This window comes from Schistocerca gregaria, chromosome 4 (genome assembly GCF_023897955.1).
Source record: "Schistocerca gregaria isolate iqSchGreg1 chromosome 4, iqSchGreg1.2, whole genome shotgun sequence".
In the NCBI taxonomy this organism is placed as follows: domain Eukaryota; kingdom Metazoa; phylum Arthropoda; class Insecta; order Orthoptera; family Acrididae; genus Schistocerca; species Schistocerca gregaria.
The window spans coordinates 214,905,518-214,927,014 of NC_064923.1; the positions used below are offsets into that span (position 1 = coordinate 214,905,518).

General features: G+C 37.1%; 1 protein-coding gene across 1 annotated transcript in view; it reads left to right on the top strand.

The window, feature by feature from the left end:
- The window catches only part of LOC126266899 (serine protease snake-like), a 246,321-nt gene that overhangs the window by 172,926 nt on the left and 51,898 nt on the right, over nt 1-21,497 (top strand). Inside the window, exons 2-4 of the mRNA XM_049971567.1 lie at nt 755-947; nt 7,795-8,192; nt 19,614-19,774. Coding sequence (XP_049827524.1) covers nt 755-947; nt 7,795-8,192; nt 19,614-19,774 — 752 coding nt within the window. The remainder of the gene's footprint in view (nt 1-754; nt 948-7,794; nt 8,193-19,613; nt 19,775-21,497) is intronic.

The window sequence follows — 21,497 nt, forward strand, 5'->3', positions numbered from 1 at the left end:
AATACTTTGAGGTTGGTTACAGTTGTTAACGACCTTGAAAATAGTGTTAATTTATGGTAAATGTATGACCATAGCATTTTGCTGTGTGCCTCTTACTGTTGGTACCTGCAAATAATACAATAGGTTATGGAGGAGGGCACTAAATGCCCAAAACTGGTAAAGAAATGAAATTTCTTTTATGTAATTCATTGCTTATTATTTAATTAAATGTAGATAATGTATACTCCTCTTGAAGGGAAAACTAAATGTAACACAATACATTAATTACAATATCTGCTACATTAACTAAACCGCAAGCAATATACTATGAATTTGATTAAAGCACAGAAAACTGTAACTTTTGAAAATGTACATTTATCTGCATTGATATACAATGAAACTGAGGGTGATCTAGCATAATGTTTGTGCAGCTATTACCAATGAATATCACTTGAGGAACTTCTCTGCATAAACGTAATGAATTATCATTTAATACCACCCAGAGTTGTCATTTTTTTCTATATTTGTTGTACAGTTCCATTATCAGGTGTTACACAAAATCATAGAAATCTCCGCTCCTGTGTACATTTAAACAGTGACCACGATCATGTGGCTTACGAGTGCAGATGTTGTAACTGTCATAAAATTGATAACACTAACACCATTAGTATGGGAGTAATAGTATAATGAATAAAGAAAAATGACAATGGCTGGTGGCATTAAATCGTTTAAAGAAGTATTAATCCTTGAGTTACACCTGGTCCTGTTGTTACAGAGGGTGATCTGTGCCATTCAAAATATGGAGGGTCTGGGGTGTGTCTGCACATCAACTCATGTCCATCAGCTATCCGCATGGTGCGTGAAGGTATTGTGCCAGACATATGTGGATTCCGAGGAAGCACAGCCATAGTGTGCTGTGAAGATGATGCTGCCTCCAATCAACTAATCGCAGGAGATTCACCACCTAGGTATGAAACCTTATCTTAAAATTCTTGTTTACATGTTACGCTTGACTCCTCTTACTACAGTAGGTACTAGTAACCAGTAGTTGAACTGACTGACTATTTGCGGCTTTAAGTACATCATGTGCTGCAATCTTTCTGGGCATGATGACAAATAATGACTTGAATTAAAATTACACCACCACTACAGGTAGGTGCCACTGTACTTGCTTTGCCTCAGCAGTGTTCACTAAGGGAGTACCCTAAACATAATTGATATGCAAGTGCAATATATAAGAAAGGCAGCTGTGACAAAATATTGTATTTTTGTTGATATTGCATGATGGTTTGATAAACTATTGATTGTTGCCATGTCTATCTTGTAACATATGTTTACACTGCAGCATATGCACTGACTGTTTGTGTTTATAAACATTTCCTTAGAAAGCAAAATCGCTAAGTCAACACTATTTCTCAATAAACCTTCATTCATTTTTGATTAAGAGAAATACTTGAACAGCATACCATAAGGTGCATCACATCAGATTCATCTTAGTGAGACACTTCAATCACTTGAAAGTAGTTATAAATGAATTATAACACTGTTTAAGTATTTATCATGCATTATTCCACTTTGTGTTTATCAATTCGCTGTGTCTGATGGCCACTCTTTGATACAGACAACCAAGTTGACTGTGTCACAGTAATTACATTTTAATACATAGCTGACACCAGGTCACTTGCAGAGAAAGTTTTCATTAAAAGTTTTTTTCAGTCAGTTTGTAATCATTTACAGATATGACTTCATCTTAGCTTGTTGTCAGGCCATAGTCCACAAGTGTAACATGGGTCACTTGCATAGTTATCCAAGATTGTTGAACAAGACTTGCCTAATGAAAGATGAAATGAAGAGTCCTTTATTAATATTGTTGCAGAAATGATGATACAATGAACTAATTGATCACTAGATTCAATGAGTACTTCTCCACAGTGACAGGAAACATTCCATCGATAATAATTAACAAAATACAGATGTATTAAATTTAGTCCAACAGTACAGATTACCACACCAAAAGCTACGTGTTTCAAAAACACAACCCAAAACAAAATTACAAAAACTTCCACTATTAAGTCATAAGTATCCTGTCTATAGTCATGTTTCAAGAAGAGTATTAAAACATTGTGCTAACTATACAGCACTGTCCTTGAGGCATATTATGTAATAATTTTATGGCTCAAGGCCTACTTCCAGGCAAACTTACATGTGCCTTATTAACATCAAAATATAAAAATGGATATAAGCAAATCACCCTTAGTAACTGATCCATTTGATTACTTCCAGTCTTAAAAATATGAAAAAGTGACCTAAAATGGAATACTGATAAAATAGACTCCTTTGCCAATCTATTGTTAGTGTAATGTTTGCTTGTGTCCCTTTTCTGCTGCACCGATTCAAATGGCTAAAAGTCACAATTGATATTTATTTAAGTTGTTGTGCCATGGTTTAGGGTAGTTCTTGCTTACCTTTCAGGCACGACATCTGTATGACACACAACAAATGAATAGTAGTCAGACACACCCCTCATTCCCACTACATGTGGGTCTGTCTCATCCTGGGGTTTGAGTGACCTGCCCTTCCTTTTAAACCCAACTTTCTCCAGCAGATCCCTCTCTCCTCCCTCTTCAAAGAACTCTGTATACTAACTACTGCCTCTCAGTATATTTACTCCTTAATGAAATTTGTCCTAAATAATATATCTCTTTTCCCAGCAAACAGCTCAGTTCATACATACAATACCAGGAACAAAAATGATCTGCACAAGGACTTAAAAGCACCTACTTTAGTTCAAAAAGGGATCCAATATTCAGGAACACTCATCTTCAATCATTTACCAGCAAACATAAAAAATTTAGTTACAAATAAAGATCAGTTTAAAAGGAGTCTGAAAGACTTACTAGTGGCCACCTCCTACTCTATTGACGAATTTTTTAATAGAAACAAATGATGTATTGTATATATTCATACTATTAGTACTGTTATTTCAGCTTAAAATTTTTTTAAAAAAAAATTGACATGTTACACATCCAAGAGGTTCTCCTCAGCACAGATCTATGGAATGAAAAATCAATCTAATCTAATCTAAAGGCACTATTATTTCCAAAAGCTAGGTAGTGTGTCACTTTTATTTTTGTATGTGTCTGTCAATGGAACTATACTCTTTTCTCTCAGCTATCAACTGTGTCTCACAGTTTGTCATATTTCATTATGTAAAATATATTCTGTTAAACAGAATCACAATGTGTAAATTATTAAGGAATAAAGGTGACCACTCACGGAATGGCAGAAGTGTTGTATTATCGAAAGGGCCATGCAAAAGAGAAAAAAGAACTCACTAGCTTTCGGGATACCCCTACAATGTTCCAGCTGTACACACAACTCTGCCTGCCAGAACAACATTGGAGACACATGTTACTGTTTTGCTGCAACAGCTAATTAATTTAAATACATTTCTGCCTAAACATGCTGTTGCTGATTCAACACATCTCATCCTACTCCTGAGTACTGTTGTCAACTTCATACTATTAGCTGACTAATAATACATGTGCACCAAGGACTAACATAATCATGGGACTGCATGGCCTAAGTCTGTACAGAGATGATTATTTCCAAGTTTGAGTATCAACAGTAAGAAAAATGTATATATATGTATTTATATTGTGTTATATCTGAAGACAAATACAGGGTGCCCCCCATAAAATCAGTATGTGTCATATTCAAGATTGAAGCAACAATAACATCAAAAAACATGTAGTTATCTGTATATGAGAGATGGGGGAAATGGTGGCCATGGGCATCAAGACAATGCTGCTACTTCACATGCAGTTCAACTAGGGGTGATTAACCAGCACATCAGGTGTACTGGTTTATGTGGGGCACCCTGTAGTATTTGCTGGAAGGAGCACTTTACAATATTACATACTGAGTAATATTTCACCTCATAAGTAATTGCTGCCTATTAATTTGGCTATGTAAAGAGATTCCTATAAATGATATCACTCTAAAAACTTTGATACAACTGAAAACAACAATCCTTTTGGTATACTCTGTGATGTAGGCAATGTTTTTATTGCACTGACCACAGACAGTGAATTAAATTGTTGTACTCATGATAGCTTTGTTGCAAGGGTAAAATCTTATATTCATTACAGAAAATGAATAAGAACATTGACAAAATGCACCCAAGAATAAAATCAAACTCTGTATGAAAGAACATAAAATATGGTAGCCCAGTCCCAGAAGATCTGATGATGAAGGTACAGTCCTCCAAAACATAAAATGAGGAAAATAATGTGACTGGTTACAGTAATTTATATTTTCAGCTGGTAGTTAGATTCAATGACTCACGAGACCTGTTAGCTGCATGACAAGCAGCAATGTTACTTGTACATTGGCCCCTACTCCTATCATACAGAGGGAACTGTTGTTGTATGAGAAGCAGCAGTCTGGTCTTGGATGTAGCAAGCTAGACACAGGAAATGAACAGAAGTTATGTAGTGTAATAAAGGAAGTTGTGGCCTTTCACAAAGTATAAGTTTTCTTGTTGATTTTACTGTGTTAAATTTAGCTCAGATTGGCATAAATATTTGATAGCAGTTCATTAAATCACTTTCTAATGGCTGCTTCACTATGTTTGTTTATTCATTGATTTGAGTCAAATCCCTCTATGAGCTCTATCATTGTGTGATCAACAGATCATGATGGATGACTGAATAAGTCAATGAATAGAACAGCTCAGATGATTACAATGCATAGAGTGTGTAGAAATGTTTGAAGTGAAGGAAGGGATATGATATTTGAAAATCAGTAATAGAGTACAAAAATCAAATGGGTAAAAACAATTAGTTTCCCATAGTTTTCCTAAATCATTTCAGGCAAATGCTGGAATGGTCCCTTCATTAAGAGCACAGCAGACCACCTGTCCTTGCCTCAAAGATTCACATATTCAGTGTTTATGCATATTTTTTGAGCTATTTATTTTCATTGTATTAAGATAACTACATCTATTTATGCATTACTGCTCTGCAATTCACAGTTAAGTGTCTGGCAGAGGGTTCATCAAACCACCTTCAGATTATTTCTCTGCCATTCCCAAACACTGCAAGGGAAAAATGAAAACTTAAATCTTTCCGTGCGAGCTCTGATCTTTTTATCTTGACATAATAAAAAAAAGCTTTGTTTTGATGATTGCCATCCTAACTCATGTATCATATCCATGACACTCTCTTCACTATTTCATGATAATACGGAATGAGATGTCCTTCTTCAAACGGTTTTGATGTCCTCCATTAACCCTATCTATTAAGGATTGCATATTGCACAGCAGTACTCCAGAAGAGAATGGACAAGCTTAGTGTAGGCCATCTCTTTACTTGACCTGTTGCATCTTCTGGGGATTCTGCCAATAAAATGCAGCCTTGGGGTTTCCATTCCCCACTACATTAGCTATGTGGATCATTTCAATTTAAGTTGTTCATAATTGTAATCCATAGGTATTTAGTTGGACTGACAACCTTTAGATTTCTCTGATTTATAACATATATGAACTTTAATGTGGTCCTTTTATATAGATGACTTGACACTTCTAGTTATTTAGAATCATGGCCACTTTTGCAGTATACAGGTATCTTGCCTCAATTGTTTTACAATTGGTTTTGATCTTCTGATGAGTTTAATAGACAGTAAATGTCAGCATCATGTGCAAGAAACCTAATAGGGCTGTCCAGGTTATCTTCTAAATCATTTATGTAGACTAGGAACAGCAGAGGGCTCATAACACTTCACTGGGGAATGCTAGGTATCATTTCCATTTTACATAATGAGTTCTTGTCAATTTCTGCAAACTGCTACCATTCTGACAGTCGCACAATTGAGATAATACTCCAAAGACACACAGTTTGTCTAGGAGTTGCATGTGAGGAACAGTGTCAAAACTCCTCTGGAAATTTAGAGATAGGGAAGTAGCTTGAGATCCCCTGTCCATAGCACTCATTACTCACGTGGATATACAGTTGTGATTCACAAAAGCAATATTTTCTGAATCCCTGCTGACTGTACCAAGAGATCATTTTCTTTAAGGTAGATGATAATGTCTGAATGTAGTATACTTTCCACAATCCTGCTCAAAATTAACAGCAGTGATATGGGTTTGTAGTTCAGTGGATTGCTCCTATTTCCTTCATAACTTTTCAGTCCTCTAGTACAGATCTTTCACCAAGCAAGTGGCTGTATATGATTGCTAAGTATGCAGCTATTGTACCAGTATACTGTGAAAGAAACCTAATTGGTTTACAATCTGGACCAGAAGACTTGTCTTTACTAAGTGATTTAAATAGCTTTTCTACTCTGAGGATACTCACTTGTAAGTTACTCATATTGGCAGCTATTCTTGATTCAGATTGTAAACAATTATGAAAAGGATAGATTGCTACTCACCGTAAAGACAATACATTGAGTTGCAGATAGGGCGAAACAAAAAGATTGTTACACATTGGGGTTTCAGCAAAGTATTCTTCAGGAAAGAAAGCACATACACATTCACACAAGCAGGCACACCTCATGTGCACATGTTTGCTATCTCTGGCCACTTTGGCCAGACTGCTACTGTCATGTTGAACAAAAACAGCACTGGAGTGGGCCAGGGAAGGGGGAAGGATAGCAGAGTTCAGTCTCATGGAGCATGCAGGGACAAGAAGCTTGTACAACAAGGTTGCCAGGCATAGCAGCAGGAGACTGTGGTAGAGGGGGATAGCAAGAAAGGAAAGGAACAGTGAGTGGAAAAAAATGGTGGGCGCATTGGCAGGGAGCGGCACATTGAGGGTAAGGGGACATGAATTGGGAGGAACTTGTAGGACAGAGGGGGCGAAAACTGTTGAGTGGAGTGTGTGGAGATTGTAAATTGAGGCCAGGATACTTTTGGGAGTGGACAGTGTGTTGTAAGGATAATTCCCATTTGCACAGTTTCTGAAAAGCTTGCAGTGGAGAGCAATGGTCCAGATACCCTGGGATGTGACGCAGGATACATTGTTTAGCTATTCCTCCCCCTTCTCTGCCCCACTCCACAGCTGCTTTTTTTCTGAAGAAGACTTTGGACAACTGCCCAGTGTTTAACACTCTTTCCACTGTGCCTGTCTGCAATTTAGTGTTTCATCTTTATGGGAGTAGCAATCCATCCTTTACATAATAGTTGATGCTTCACCTTGGACTTTCTGTTGTTCAGTATTATTGTAAGATTATCTCTAGATGAATGAATAAATAAATATAGTGGAAGCATTGAGAAATGCACACACATGCATACAGTCTCCAGGGATGCAGCGTGGTTTTATTTATTCATATTACTGTTAGAAGAGATGAGCAATTTAATTGTAGTGCAACATATCAGATTCTTTAATGGAATCCTTATCATAGGACATACACAATACTGGCATGTTATGCACTCTAGAATAATGTAGTGAATGTGTAAAATCCTATAACCCAGAAGTTGAGTTTCAAATGAAATACTTTGTTCCAAACAGGGCTCTCTGAGTTTTGTTTAATAATGAAGCTTCTCTGAGCAGTAAGCTATCAAAATGATTTGATTGTATGTTTTCAAATGTTATGTAGTATTAACTTTTCTAAATGACTTTTCATCTTTGGCAAGCATCTAAATATAAGCCACACAAAATTACTATTATTTGTATTCTGTTGCAGTTGTCAGTGGTGATAAGGGTCATATATTTACAAAATCTGCATCTTTCTCAGTATTATTATTTTTCAATAATTTTAACTACTGTGTCCTATCTTCCATTGTGTAAGTTATGTCTTTTGTTCCTACAGGAAGCCACAAAGGCCACCAGTATTTTCTTCAAGCTCAGAAGATGGGGGCAACAGTAACTTTGGGAACAGACCAGCACAAGGAGGCAGACCACAATACAATGAGCCTGGTTCTCAGTACAGGCCAGGAAACAACAGGCCAAATACCCAAACCAGACCAACTGCTCAGCAAAGGCCAAACAACAGACCAAGCTCTCAATACAGACCAGAGAACAATAGACCAAATAGTCAGTACAGGCCAGAGAATAACAGACCAACTACTCAGTACAGGCCAGAAACTGGAATACCTGAATCACAAAACAGACCATCAAACAGCAGACCTGGCTCACAGTTCCAGCCTCCCACTACACAATTTGGTAACACTTTCAGTCAGCAAATTAGGAGGAGTATTAGTGAAGAGAGTAAGTTGTGATTTTCCTTGAGGTTTTTCAATTTATTCGATGCTGTATTTGTGATGCATTAGCACTTCAAGGATTGAAGATTAGTGCTTGTGTCAGGTTACTATTATGTATGTTCAAGTACATAGTCAATACAAATTAGTATGTATACAGGGTGTTACAAAAAGGTACGGCCAAACTTTCAGCAAATATTCCTCACACACAAATAAAGAAAAGATGTTATGTGGACATGTGTCCAGAAATGCTTAATTTCCACGTTAGAACTCATTTTAGTGTCGTCCACCTATGCTCAATGGAGCATGTTATCATGATTTCATATGGGATACTCTACATGTGCCTTTACAAGTACGGCACAACATGTGGTTTGTGCATGATGGACTCCTGCACATTTCAGTCGAAGTGTTCGTACTCTTCTCAACAACAGATTCGGTGACTGATGGATTGGTAGAGGTGGATCAATTCCATGGCCTCCACGCTCTCCTGACCTAAACCCTCTTGACTTTAATTTATGGGAACATTTGAAAGCTCTTGTCTACGCAACCCCGGTACCAAATGTAGAGAACCTTCGTGCTCATATTGTGGACAGCTGTGATACAGTACGCCATTCTCCAGGGCTGCATCAGCACATCAGGGATTCCATGCAATGGAGGGTGGAAGCATGTATCCTCACTAATGGAGGACATTTGGAACATTTCCTGTAACAAAGTGTTTGAAGTCACACTGGTAAGTTCTGTTGCTGTGTGTTTCCATACCATGATTAATGTGATTTGAAGAGAAGTAATAAAATGAGCTCTAACATGGAAAGTAAGCGTTTCTGGACCCATGTCCATATAACATATTTTCTTTCTTTGTGTGTGAGGAATGTTTCCTGAAAGTTTGGCCGTACCTTTTTGTAACACCCTGTATAGTCAAATTAACTGGATAGATAAAAAATTTATTCACCAAGTGGCAGCAGGACACACACATAAAAGGACGTTATAATTAGGAAAGCTTTCAGAAACAGGGGCTCCTTTTTCTGACAGAAGGGTTGAAGGGAAAGGAGGAGCTGTGAAGGAAAAGGACTGGAGAGGTCTAGGAAAAGGGATAGGTTTCAGAAAAGTCACCCAGAACTGCAGGTCAGGGGAAACTTACCAGATGGGATGAGAAGGAAATTCATTACCCTGTCAAAAAATGATTATTTTCATTGTTGTATGTATATAATTATATGTTTCCAAAGTTATGCAGATGTCAATATTTTAACATTGGCAAATATATGTATTTCAGATTTTACATAGAATTCGTATATGTCTTGTGAAGCTGGAAACATTTATCAGGAAATCTTTGTTCCACCATATAGTTTGGTAGGATAAAAATGCCATCATACAACACAGCACTGAGAGTCATGTAAATGTATCCAATATTACCTGATACCAACTGAGCAGTAAAGTGTATTATTAACTTAAAAACATAGTAAACAATGTCTTTAAATTTTGGGGGTGAAACTAACTTTCCCACCCATTTACTCTCTGCTTGTCATCATGTGTATACCTTCGTAAAATGCTGATGTAGTAGAGCTCATTACAATAAGCCAAAAAAATAATTAAAGTAAAAAAGACTCCTACCAATAGTATAAGAAATTTCTCTCATTACAATTTACTGCTATGTTCTTTGCCATTATGGATTTGAAAGTTTGAGTCTTTTCATCTCCACCTCTTCTGATTACAATATAGAGGAAACTGCAGTTTTTGGACTATAACTTTGGTGAATCTTAGCATGTTTTAACAAATCATTGTCAGAGGCTAAAGCTATAAGTGTGAGGAGAAATCCCTGGATCAATTGAGGATTAAACTGCAGACTTCTGTATTGTAAGTTCTGCTGTTTATTGCACCTAAATAAAAAGTATTAGGAGCATTTGTGTTTTTAAGGTTCATGTTATTGTCCACTTTGTAAATATGTAGGCACAGAAATAGCTCGAAATGGCTCATTATCTGAAGTAACTGCCATATTTCCTCTATCTGCTCCTCCCAATACTCCCACCTGGCCAGAATATCCATCTGGCAGGAACTTGGCAGTTGTACAGAATGGTTACAATTAAAATGCAGCTACTCACAGAGATTCATTGAGGGCTGTGATAACATATGGCAACAAACCTTGGTAATATGTTGATGCGGAATCAATAATTCTGGAAAAAAATTAGTTCCAATTTTGGTCATCAGGTGCAAATCTTGGGATGTACAGTATCTCGATGACATCTCCAGCACTCATATTGAACAAATTGAGTAAGTGCTGCTGCCATATGATAATTACAGCCCATGCTAGACCTCTATGAGTAGCTGCACTTTAATTATAACCAAGCAGTACCCTCCACAACATAGGCGTAAGAGACCCTCCAACATATTAGTGCCTCCTTTAAATTAGAAAGTTATTTATGTCTTTATCATTAAGTAACATATTGCAAGATACTAAGAAAGATGAAACACAATTTCCTATAAGTATCACCATGATTCCCACATTATAATATACACTGAAGAACCAAAGAAACTGCTATGGGGATGCGTATTCAAATACAGAGATAAGTAAACAGGCACAATATGGTGCTGTGGTTGGAAATGCCTATATAAGGCAACAAGTGTCTGGTGCAGTTCTTAGATTGGTTATTGCTGCTACAATGGCAGGTTATCAAGATTTTAGTGAGTCTGAATGTGATGATATAGTCGACAGATGAGTGATGGGACACAGCATCTCCGAGGTAGCAATGAAGTGGGGATTTTCCCATATGACCATTTTACGAGTGTGCTGTGAATGTCAGGAACCTGGTAAAACATCGAATCTCCAATGCTGCTGTAGCTGAAAAAAGATCCTACGAGAATGTGATCAAAAACGACTGAAGAGAATCATTCCATGTGACTGAAGTGCAACCTGTCCACAAATTGCTGTAGATTTCATTGCTGGCCATCAACAAGGGTCAGTGTGTGAACCATTTAATGAAACATCATCGATATGGGCTTTCAAAGCTGAAGGCCCACTCGTGTACCCTTGATGACTGCATGACAGAAAGCTTTACACCTCACCTGGGCCCATCAACACTGACACAAAAAAGTGAGACAGGTGAAGAGCAAAGTGAAGAGCATGATCATTGTTTTCTTTGATGCAAAGGAAATTGTGCTCAAAGAATTCATCCCACCCAACCAAACAGTGAATTCTGCGTACTACTTTGATGTTTTGCAATGGTTCTGTGAAAACGTGTGGTGACGATGGCCTGAACTTTGGCATCGAGGGAACTGGCTGCTGCATCATGACAACATGTCGTGTCACATGTCAGGCTTCTTGGCCTGCAAGATCACTTGATCTGAATCCAAGTGACTTGTGGGTCTGAGAATATCTGAAAGAATGCTTTTACTAGGGACACATTCAGTCTTGGCCTGATCTGGAGGCCAGTGTACAGGGGCACATTGCTCAGATTCCACCAGAACTGGTGTGAGAAACTGTTGAACATACCATTTTACAGATGCAGCATGTTTTTGACATCTCTAGTGCTCATATTGAAAAAATTGTATAAGTAGCAATTAATAATTAAATTAAAATTATGTCTTTCTCACTTGTTTGACCTTTTCTCCCCACGTCCCATTCCTAATCCATTAAATAAGGAAACATTTCAATACATTTTTCTTGCATTTACAGTATGAAATTTTCACCTGGTGATCAAAACTGGAACCAATTTTTTTCAGCTTAAAATATCGCTGCTGTACAATAATTAAGTCCACACTGGCCCTCTTTGAGTGCTACTTTAATTAGAACCATGTAGTATAATCTCTCTTCATAAGCTGTTTCTGCTAACCACGGCTTTAGTACTACACAGAAAATCTGGGAAAGGCGATAAAAAATTAAGACGTTCATACCACAAGTAGTTCATTGTTCATCTGCTGTGCCACTTCAATGATATGAATATTTGTTTCACCACTTGTATTTGCTTACTGCCTTTGACTTAACTAGCACTTCAAAACTGTGTGTTTGGAAATCCACTGTCAAGAACAGACTTAATTCTTGCCCTTTTTTTTAACAAAATACTGCTTGGCATTACTGCCAACTTTGCAGTCCACTCTCCCCTCCATAATCTTTTGCTCATGTACCCTGTTCCTGCCTTTGTTACAGCATTTCATTTGAATCTCTTTCTCTACCCTATACATACAGTATGTTAAAGAACATGTGGTCACTTTTCTCTTCCATCATTTCTTTGAATTAATTATTCTTCATTGGCTTCCTTAGTTATATTCTATCATTTAAAGGATGTTGCTTCCAGCTACCCACCTTATTTCTGTACTCCTTGACCTGTTCGCACTTGAAGTTGTAAGTTTGTTCACCTGGTATTTAACTTCAGTAATTAATTTTTGATTTCTTCATTTTTATTTATAATCTGTGTTCCTTGTCTGACAATTAGTTGTCACAAACAATTGCCTAAATATTTGTACCAGGCAGGCATACTACATTCATAGGCAGCATATCACAAAGTCTTCTAGTGACAAGCTAACCTAAGATTATTCACAACTGTCATAGGTCTAATGAGTCCACGTGTTATACAGTGCCTTAATGAAACACATTAACAGTACAATTTGGATGTTCATTACAGACTCACTGAAAAATAGCATCATACAACATAGAAAGAGTACTAGTTCACCGTAAGTAGGCCCATTCATAAAACACAGGCTGGGATAGTATGGCTTCCAATGATCATTACTAAGCTATACTAGCCTGCCTGGGGCAGTGAGATATGCGAACAGTGCTAGGCTATGGCTGAATGATACTGAAGTCTTCACCCATGCTCAAGTGCTTCTAAATCTCAAATCTTGGGTTCAACATAGGCAATCTGCATACTGATCATACACTAGCAAAGCCCTCAGTTCTTACAGTGGCACTGCCTGTCATCATTTGTTTTATCTTACATGTTGTTACAATGAACATGAACTAACAATTGACCGAAATTTACATCAGACAACATTCAATAAGCAATGAAAGGCATGTTTTTTTCATTGGCCAATTTTGGTTGAAAAATGCAAAACTTGTTGTGGGACATCACGGAATATTCCCACTTCAGCCCCTATAGTTTCATGAAGTACTGGCAGGTGGTGGTGCTACACATGGTCTTTAAAATGGCATCTGTAATGGAAGCACTTTCCAAAACGAGCTGTCATTGAGAAAACCAGAGCATCCACAGATATTCATAGGAGCCTGCAGAATTTCTCCAGAGACTTGACAGTGAACAAAAGCACAGGCAGACATTTGGCTGGTTGTCTGTCACCATCGCAAGTTCGTGCAAACCTGACCAATTTCCTGTATGTCCAATTTCCTGTATGTCAGCCAGCCGTACACAGCTGTGACACCTGCAATGTTGGAACATGCGGACACTTTCATTTTGGGTGATCAACAGATCAAAATCAAACACTTTGCTGCACAACTGGACATCTCTGTTGATAGTGCTGCCACATTCATCCACTAGTTGGGGTACACATAGATGTGTGCCTGCTGGATTCCTTATCACCTAATGGAAGACCATAAAGAGTGATGATGAACCACCTGTTCAGTATTGCATGCATTTTATGAGCACCAAACATTGTCACAAGCAATGAAATGTGGGTTCATCACTTCAAAATGGAAACAAAATGGCAATCCATGGAATGGCACCACACCACCTCCCCCTCCAAAGAAATAGTTCAAAGCTGCACCCTCAACCAGTAAAGTCATGGTGATGGTCTTCTGGACTCTGAAGGGGTTATTCTGATTGATGTCCTCCCTCATGGTGCAATGATCAACTCAAAAGTGTATTGTGCACCCTCAGGGATCTGAAGGAACAACTTCACAATGTTTGTCACGACAAAAGTACAAATCAGCTTCTTCTTCTCCATGGCAATACAAGACCCCATAAAAGCCTGTGCACCTGAGAGGAACTTCCAAAACTTCATTGGACTGTACTTCTTCATACATTCTACAGCCCAGATCTTGTGTCTTCTGGCTCCTGTCTGTTTGGTACAATGAAGGATGCACTCTACAGGAAGCAGTACATGGCTGATGAGAATGTTATTGATACAGCAAGACATTGGTTCCAACTTTGACCAACAGAGTAGTACCAAGCAGGCATACAGGCCTTCAGAGTAAGGTGGCATAAGGCTGTCACATTGAAGGGAGATTATGTTGAAAAATCAGATTTTGCAGCCAAAAGAGTGGGGAATATTATGGTGTACTGGGTACCTGAACAAAACCAACACAGTTTTAAAAAAAGTGTTGCATTAGTTATTGAATGCCTCTCATAGATGGTGTACTCATTCACTCCTAAGCCTGCACTCTGCACTTTAGCTTTGTGCTGACTACTTGGTGACTACTAACTCACTGAAACTTAAAACATGCAGCAATGAGTTAGTTCACTGCTAGGCCTGAACTCATAACCCAGTGGCTACTTGTTGTTGTTATAATGATAGCAAACTAGTGGCTAACTGTGTCCTTGTATATAACACATATGTATTTACAGATGTGCACAAAGTAAAAGATCATAATTTGTTACTATATTTTGAATATTAATGTAAAGGCAGCAAAATTGGTGGACACAAGGATGCAATAGGCAAAGAAGTAAATCTATACTATGAGCTGTTTAACTAGAAAATAGCTAAAATAATAGGTAGTACTTTATGAGTATGATTCTGATACATGTAGGGATTCCCAAAATTTGCCAAAAAGTTTAAAGATAGTTAAATTTTGCAAATTGAATAATATAAAATCTGAAAAGTTATTTTAGTGAAACAAGACTTTTTTAGATCTCAAAAATCTAGATGACAAAACAATGACACTGAACTTAGGAAATAATCACTATTTAAGATTAGAACCTTCTAGACAGTGGAAATCTTGAAAATTTCACCTCCGTGTGATTTATGTTTATAGTAAACCATTAATATTTATTTTAAAAAATGCTTCAGTAATTCCTGAATGTGCTACTACCAGCAGTAGCCTGAAAACTGTTCTTTTGGTCCTCTGTCTGTAGACTGGTTTGGTGCAGATCTCCATGCTATTTCATCCATTTCAAGTCTCATCATCTCCTAATAACTACTACAATCAACATCCTTCTGTATCTGTTAATGTAGTCATCTCTTGGATTCTGTCTGTGATTTTTACCCCTCTTTCTTCCAGTACTAAATTGGTGATCGCTTGCCGTCTCAAAATATGTCCTGTCAACTGATCCTACTTTTAGTCAATTCGTGCCACAAATTTCTTGTCACCCCAGGTCTTTTCAGTACGTCCTCATTAGTTACATGATCTACACATCTACCTACAGCATTCTTCTGTAGCACCACATTTCAAAAGCCTCTAGTTTCTTCTTGTCTAAACAGTTTATCACCTATGTTTCACTTCCATACATGGCTACACTCCAGGCACATACTTTCAAGCAAGACTTCCTAACACTTATATCTGCATTTGATGTTAATAAATTTCACTTCTTCAGAAATGCTTTTCGTGCCGTTGCCAGTCAATATTTTGTATCCTGTATACTTCCACCCGAATTAATTATTTTGCTGTCCAAATAAGGAAACTCATCTGTACTATTTTTAATGTCTTATTTCCTAATCTAATTCCCTGAGTATCATCTCATTTAATTAAATTACATTCCTTAGCCTTGTTTTGCTTTTGTTGATGTTTGTCTTGCATCCTCCATTCAAGACACTGTCCATTCCATTCAACTGCTCTACCAAGTCCTTTGTTGTCTCTGACAGAATTACAATGCCATCAGAAAACCTCAAAGTTTTTATTTCTTCCCCCTAAACTTTAATCCCTACTCATTATTTTTTTAGTTTCTTTTACTGCTTGCCCAATGTATAGATTAAATGACATTGGGGATAGTCTACAAGCCTTCCTTAGTCCTGTCTCACCACTGCTTCCCTTTCATGCCCCTTGACTCTGATTACTGCTCTCTACTTTCTGTACGAGTTTTAAATAACCTTTTGCTATCTTCTGAATTTCCGAGACAACATGCCAGTCCACATTGTCAAAAGTTTCTGCAAATGCTTTAAACATAGGCCTGCCTTTTCTTAACCTATCTTCTAGGAGAAATCATAGGGTCAGTATTGTCTCACATGTTCTTCATTACTCGAGAATCCATACTGATTATTTCTGATGTCAGCTTTTAGCAGTTTTTCCATTCTTCTGTAAAGAATCTATGGTAATATTTTGCAACCATGATTTATTAAACTGAAAGTTCAGTAATATCCACACCTGCCAGCAGTTGTTTTCTTTGGAATTGGAATTATTACATTCTTCCTGAAGTCTGAGGGTATTTCACCCTTCTCATATATCTTGCACACCAGCTGTAAACTTTTGACATGATTGTCTCACCCAAGCCTGTCAGGAGTTCAGCTCTGTCAGATTCTCCTCTCAGTATCATATCTTTATCTCACCTTCATCTATGTCATCTTTTCTTTCCATGACACTGCTTTCTAGTTCATGTCCCTTACACAAATCTTCTATATACGTCTTGTAAATTTCAGCTTTTCCTTCTTCGCTTAGTACTGGTTTTCCATCTGAGCTGATATTCATACAACTGCTTCTCTTTGCTCCAAAAACCCTTTTAATTTCCATGAAGCTGATACCTATCTTTCCTCTAATGGAGTATGCTTCTAAATCCTTGTATTTGTCCTCTAGCCATTCCTGCTCAACCATTTTGCGCTTTCTGTCAATCTCATTTTTTAGCCTTTATATTCCCTTTCACCTGCTTCATTTGCTACATTGTTATATTTTCTCCTTTAATCATTTAAATTCAATATCTCTTGTGATATCCAAGGATTTCTACTAGGCCTTGTCTTTTTACTTATTTGATCCTGTGCTGCTTTCACCATTTCACCTCTCAAAGCTACACATTTTTCTTCTACTGTATTCCTTTCCCCCGTTATGGTCAATCATTGCTTAATGCTCCCTCTGAATCTCTCAACAACCTCTCAGTCTTTCAACTTATCCAGGTCTCATCTCCTTAATTTTCTACCCTTTTGCAATTGCTTCTCTTCTAATCTGTAGTTCATAATCGATAAATTGTGTTCAGAGTCCACGTCTGTCCCTGGAAGTGGCTTACAATTTAAAATATGGTTTCAAAATTTCTGTCTTACCATTATATAATCAATCTCAAACTTTTCAGTGCCTCCAGGTCTCTTCTACACTTACAACATTCTTTCATGATTCTTAAATCAAATGTTAGCAATGATTAAGTTATGCTTCATGCAACATTTTACCAAATAGCTTCCTCTTTCAAACCATACCTCCAGACCATGTTCCCCTACTATTTTTCCTTATTTTCCTTTTCCTATCATTTTATTCCAGTCCACTGCCACAATTGAAATCTCCCTTAATTATCTCAATAATTTTTTGTATGTCATTATATGTTTCTTCAGTCTCTTCACGTAACCAAACTATCAAGTGAGTAATAAATTTAGATTAGAGATTAGATTAGATTAGATTAATACTTGTTCAATAGATCATGAATACGACACTTTGTAATGATGTGGAACATGTCAGGTTAAAGAAAGATGTCTGTACAAGATATTACATTACACAAAATATTGCATGACACTAATGTTTAAGTTAGTTTTTTTCCCTCCCTTAATTTAAATCTAAAAATTCAGCCAATGAGTAGAAGGAGTTGTCATCTAGAAATTCTTTTAATTTATTTTTAAATGTTGGTTGACTATCTGTCAGGCTTTTGATGCTGTTTGGTAGGTGACCAAAGACTTTTGTGGCAGCATAGTGTACCCCTTTCTGTGCCAAAGTCAGATTTAACCCTGCATAGTGAAGATCATCCTTTCTCCTAGTGTTATAGCTATGCACACTGCTATTACTTTTGAACTGGGTTGGATTATTAACAACAAATTTCATAAGTGAATATATACACTGTGAGGTTACTGTGAGGATTCCTATATCCTTAAATAGATGTCTGCAGGATGACCGTCGGTGGGCTCCAGCAATTATTCTGATTACACGTTTTCGAGCAATGAATACTTTTCTACTCAAAGATGAATTACCCCAGAATATGATACCATACGGAAGCAGTGAATGAAAGTAGGCATAGTAAGCTAATTTACTGAGATTCTTATCACCAAAATTTGCAATAACCCTAATAGCATACGTAGCTGAACTCAGACGTTTCAGCAGACCATCAATGTGTTGCTTCCAGTTTAACCTCTCGTCTATGGACACACCTAAAAATTTAGAAATTTCTACCTTTGCTACAGACTTCTGTTCAAAGTCTATATTTATTACTGGAGTTGTGCCATTTACTGTACGGAACTGTATATACTGTATATCAAAAACAAATATTCCAAGACTTACCAAGCGGGAAAGTGCCGGTAGATAGGCACAATGAATAAAACACACAAACACACACACAGAATTTCGAGCTTTCGCAACCGGCGGCTGCTTCTTCAGGAAAGAGGGAAGTAAAAGGAAAGGTGAAAGGATGTGGGTTTTAAGGGAGAGGGTAAGGAACACACACACACACACACACACACACACACACACACACACACACACACACACACACACACAATATATTTTTCCCATGTGGAAGTTTCTTTCTATTTTATTCACTGTATATACTGTGTTTTATCAAAATTTAAAGACAGTCCATTCGCTGAGAACCACTTAATAATTTTGTGAAAAAAATCATTTACAATTACATCACTTAGTTCTTGGTTTTTGGATCATCAGCAAAAAGAACTAACTTTGCATCTTCATCAATATGGAATGGTAAGTCATTAATGTATATAAAGAACAGTACAGGACCTAAGACCGAACCCTGTGGGACCCCGTACTAGATAGCCCCCCCCAGTTTGAGGAATCAGCTGTTGTTTTAACATTACATGAACCACTTATTTCAACTTTCTGCATTCTTCCAGTTAAGTATGAATTAAACCATTTGTGCACTGCCCCCCTCAAACCATAATGATTTAGCTTATCTAGAAGAATTCCATGATTTACACAATCAGAGGCCTTTGAGAGATCACAAAAAATACCAATGGGTGATGTCCGGTTATTCAGAGCATTTAATATTTGAATTTCTATTAAATAAAGCATGAATAATAAATTAGCTATGTTGTGTAACTATTTTGTGTGTTCTTCAGAAAACTAGATAAAATAGAGAAGAAATTATATAAATGTCAGGAGCATTATAAGAACAAGTAGGATATTTGCTCTGTTATATAGAGAGTGACCAGCCATCTGATATGTTGTCACTTTCCCTGCACTGTTTTTGGTAGTTTACTGAATGATAACTTCAGCATTTTATTGTAATCCATGTGAAATAAAAATTTAATTTGTGCTGTTTGTCTTGGATTTTAGTTAACTTTAGTATTGCCCAGATTTAGAATCACATTTTTGAGGTTATTGTATATGCACTGCACTTTCCTAAATTTTTCTTTTCAGAATGTGATGAGTATGCGAAGTCTGTGACAGAAAGAGTTGAAGCTCTACCACTCCTACCAAACCCTGACCCTGTTACTATACAAGTGAAGAAATGTGATTTTGAGAAGCTGCCACTAATTGTTGGAGGTGAGAAAACTGTTGTTGGAGAATTTCCTCACATGGTAAATATACCAGCAGTTAATTGTTGCATTGCATTTTAATTATTTTTTCTTGCAAAATTACAAAGATGCACAATGTCTAGACACATTTAACCTTCAGGAGGCAGAATTCCACTACTAGGTGTGAACACATTTAGAAGTACAAACACTAATCCTAACTTCTGGAACTATTAGTACCTTCCTCAGGTGGGTAAATGGGATAGGTTGGGGAAGAAGCTAGGATCAGTGTTTTCAATTTGAAATATGTCTCTTGGCAGTAATGAAATTTTGCCTCCTCCATATACATATACTGGCTACTCATTGTATCTCTTCATAATTTTATAATTTTCTCAAATGAACGTCCATTTTGATAAAATTAACTTTGTTGTTGTGTTTGTGCGGGAGAAAGAAAAAAAGTAAGACATTATCTGTAAGTAACTACAATACAGAAAACATTCTAGATCTACATATAACACTACTAATCATTAAAGTAAAATGTCGAAATCATATACTGCTAATGTCCACATCAGTCATCAGAATACCCGAGCAATTAGTGTCAATGATTCTAAGCAAATGTTTAAAACATAAGTATGTCTTATCTTAACTACAATAACAATAGTTTTCCTAACTAGAAACTCAACATGAGACCAGTAAATTCTCTTGCTATAATGATGCTCTTGAAACTGAGTATCACAATCAGTTTTGAAATTAAAAGCTGACCAATTTCAACAACAATAATTGATTTCTTTAGACTATCGCTAATGGAAAATGTTATTAAAATCTTTCACTTTCCCATACATAATCTATGGCATTTGATATGACCACTGAATTGCTTGTTGTTAATTATATGTGCACAGTTGTATGGGAGAACATGATGTTTATTTGTAGGACAGAATCATTCACAAAACCTGTACAAAAATAGAGCATTTCTATTGCAGCGTAAATGGCTGTTGTAGATATTGAGACATGAAGTCTATAGTAGTGGCCAGGATGTTATGTTGTAGTTGGGTGTCATAATACTGAGCACAGTAGCAGAGATGAGGACAATGAAATCTACTGTAGGTTGTTGCAACAAAGCTGGGCTGCCAAAGCAGTGGGCAGAGTTGAGGAGAAAAAGAAAGCCAAATTCTTGTTTGGTGCTAGGTCAATGTAACTAGCAATATCACAATCAAATGCAGTCTGGGTCAGTCTGAACCAATAGATAAATGTAGCAGTAGCAGTTTCATAGGTTAAATGAGAGATTAAGTACATTGGTATACATATCTGACCCTCAAGTTTCAACAACATTATATTAAAGTTGTAAATAAAATAGAAAGAAACTTCCACATGGGAAAAATATATTAAAAACAAAGATTCCAAGACTTACCAAGCAGGAAAGCGCCGGTAGACAGGCACAATAACTACAATAACTGGTTAAATATGTCTTAAATGTGTGTGTGTGTGTGTGTGTGTGTGTGTGTGTGTGTGTGTGTGTGTGTGTGGGTGGGTGGGTGTGTCCGTCCTTTTTTCCCCCTAAGGTAAGTCTTCCCTTAAAACCCACATCCTTTCGTCTTTCCCTCTCCTTCCCTCTTTCCTGAAGAAGCAACCGTTGGTTGCGAAAGCTAGAAATTTTGTGTGTGTGTTTATATTAAAGTTGGCTACATGCAGGTTATACATTACATTTCTTACTGTGGGGCAGAAGGGCATGTTGCCGTGGGTTGCACTTACCAGTTGGGTAGATGATGGCACATTGGCGGTCAGCTGATAA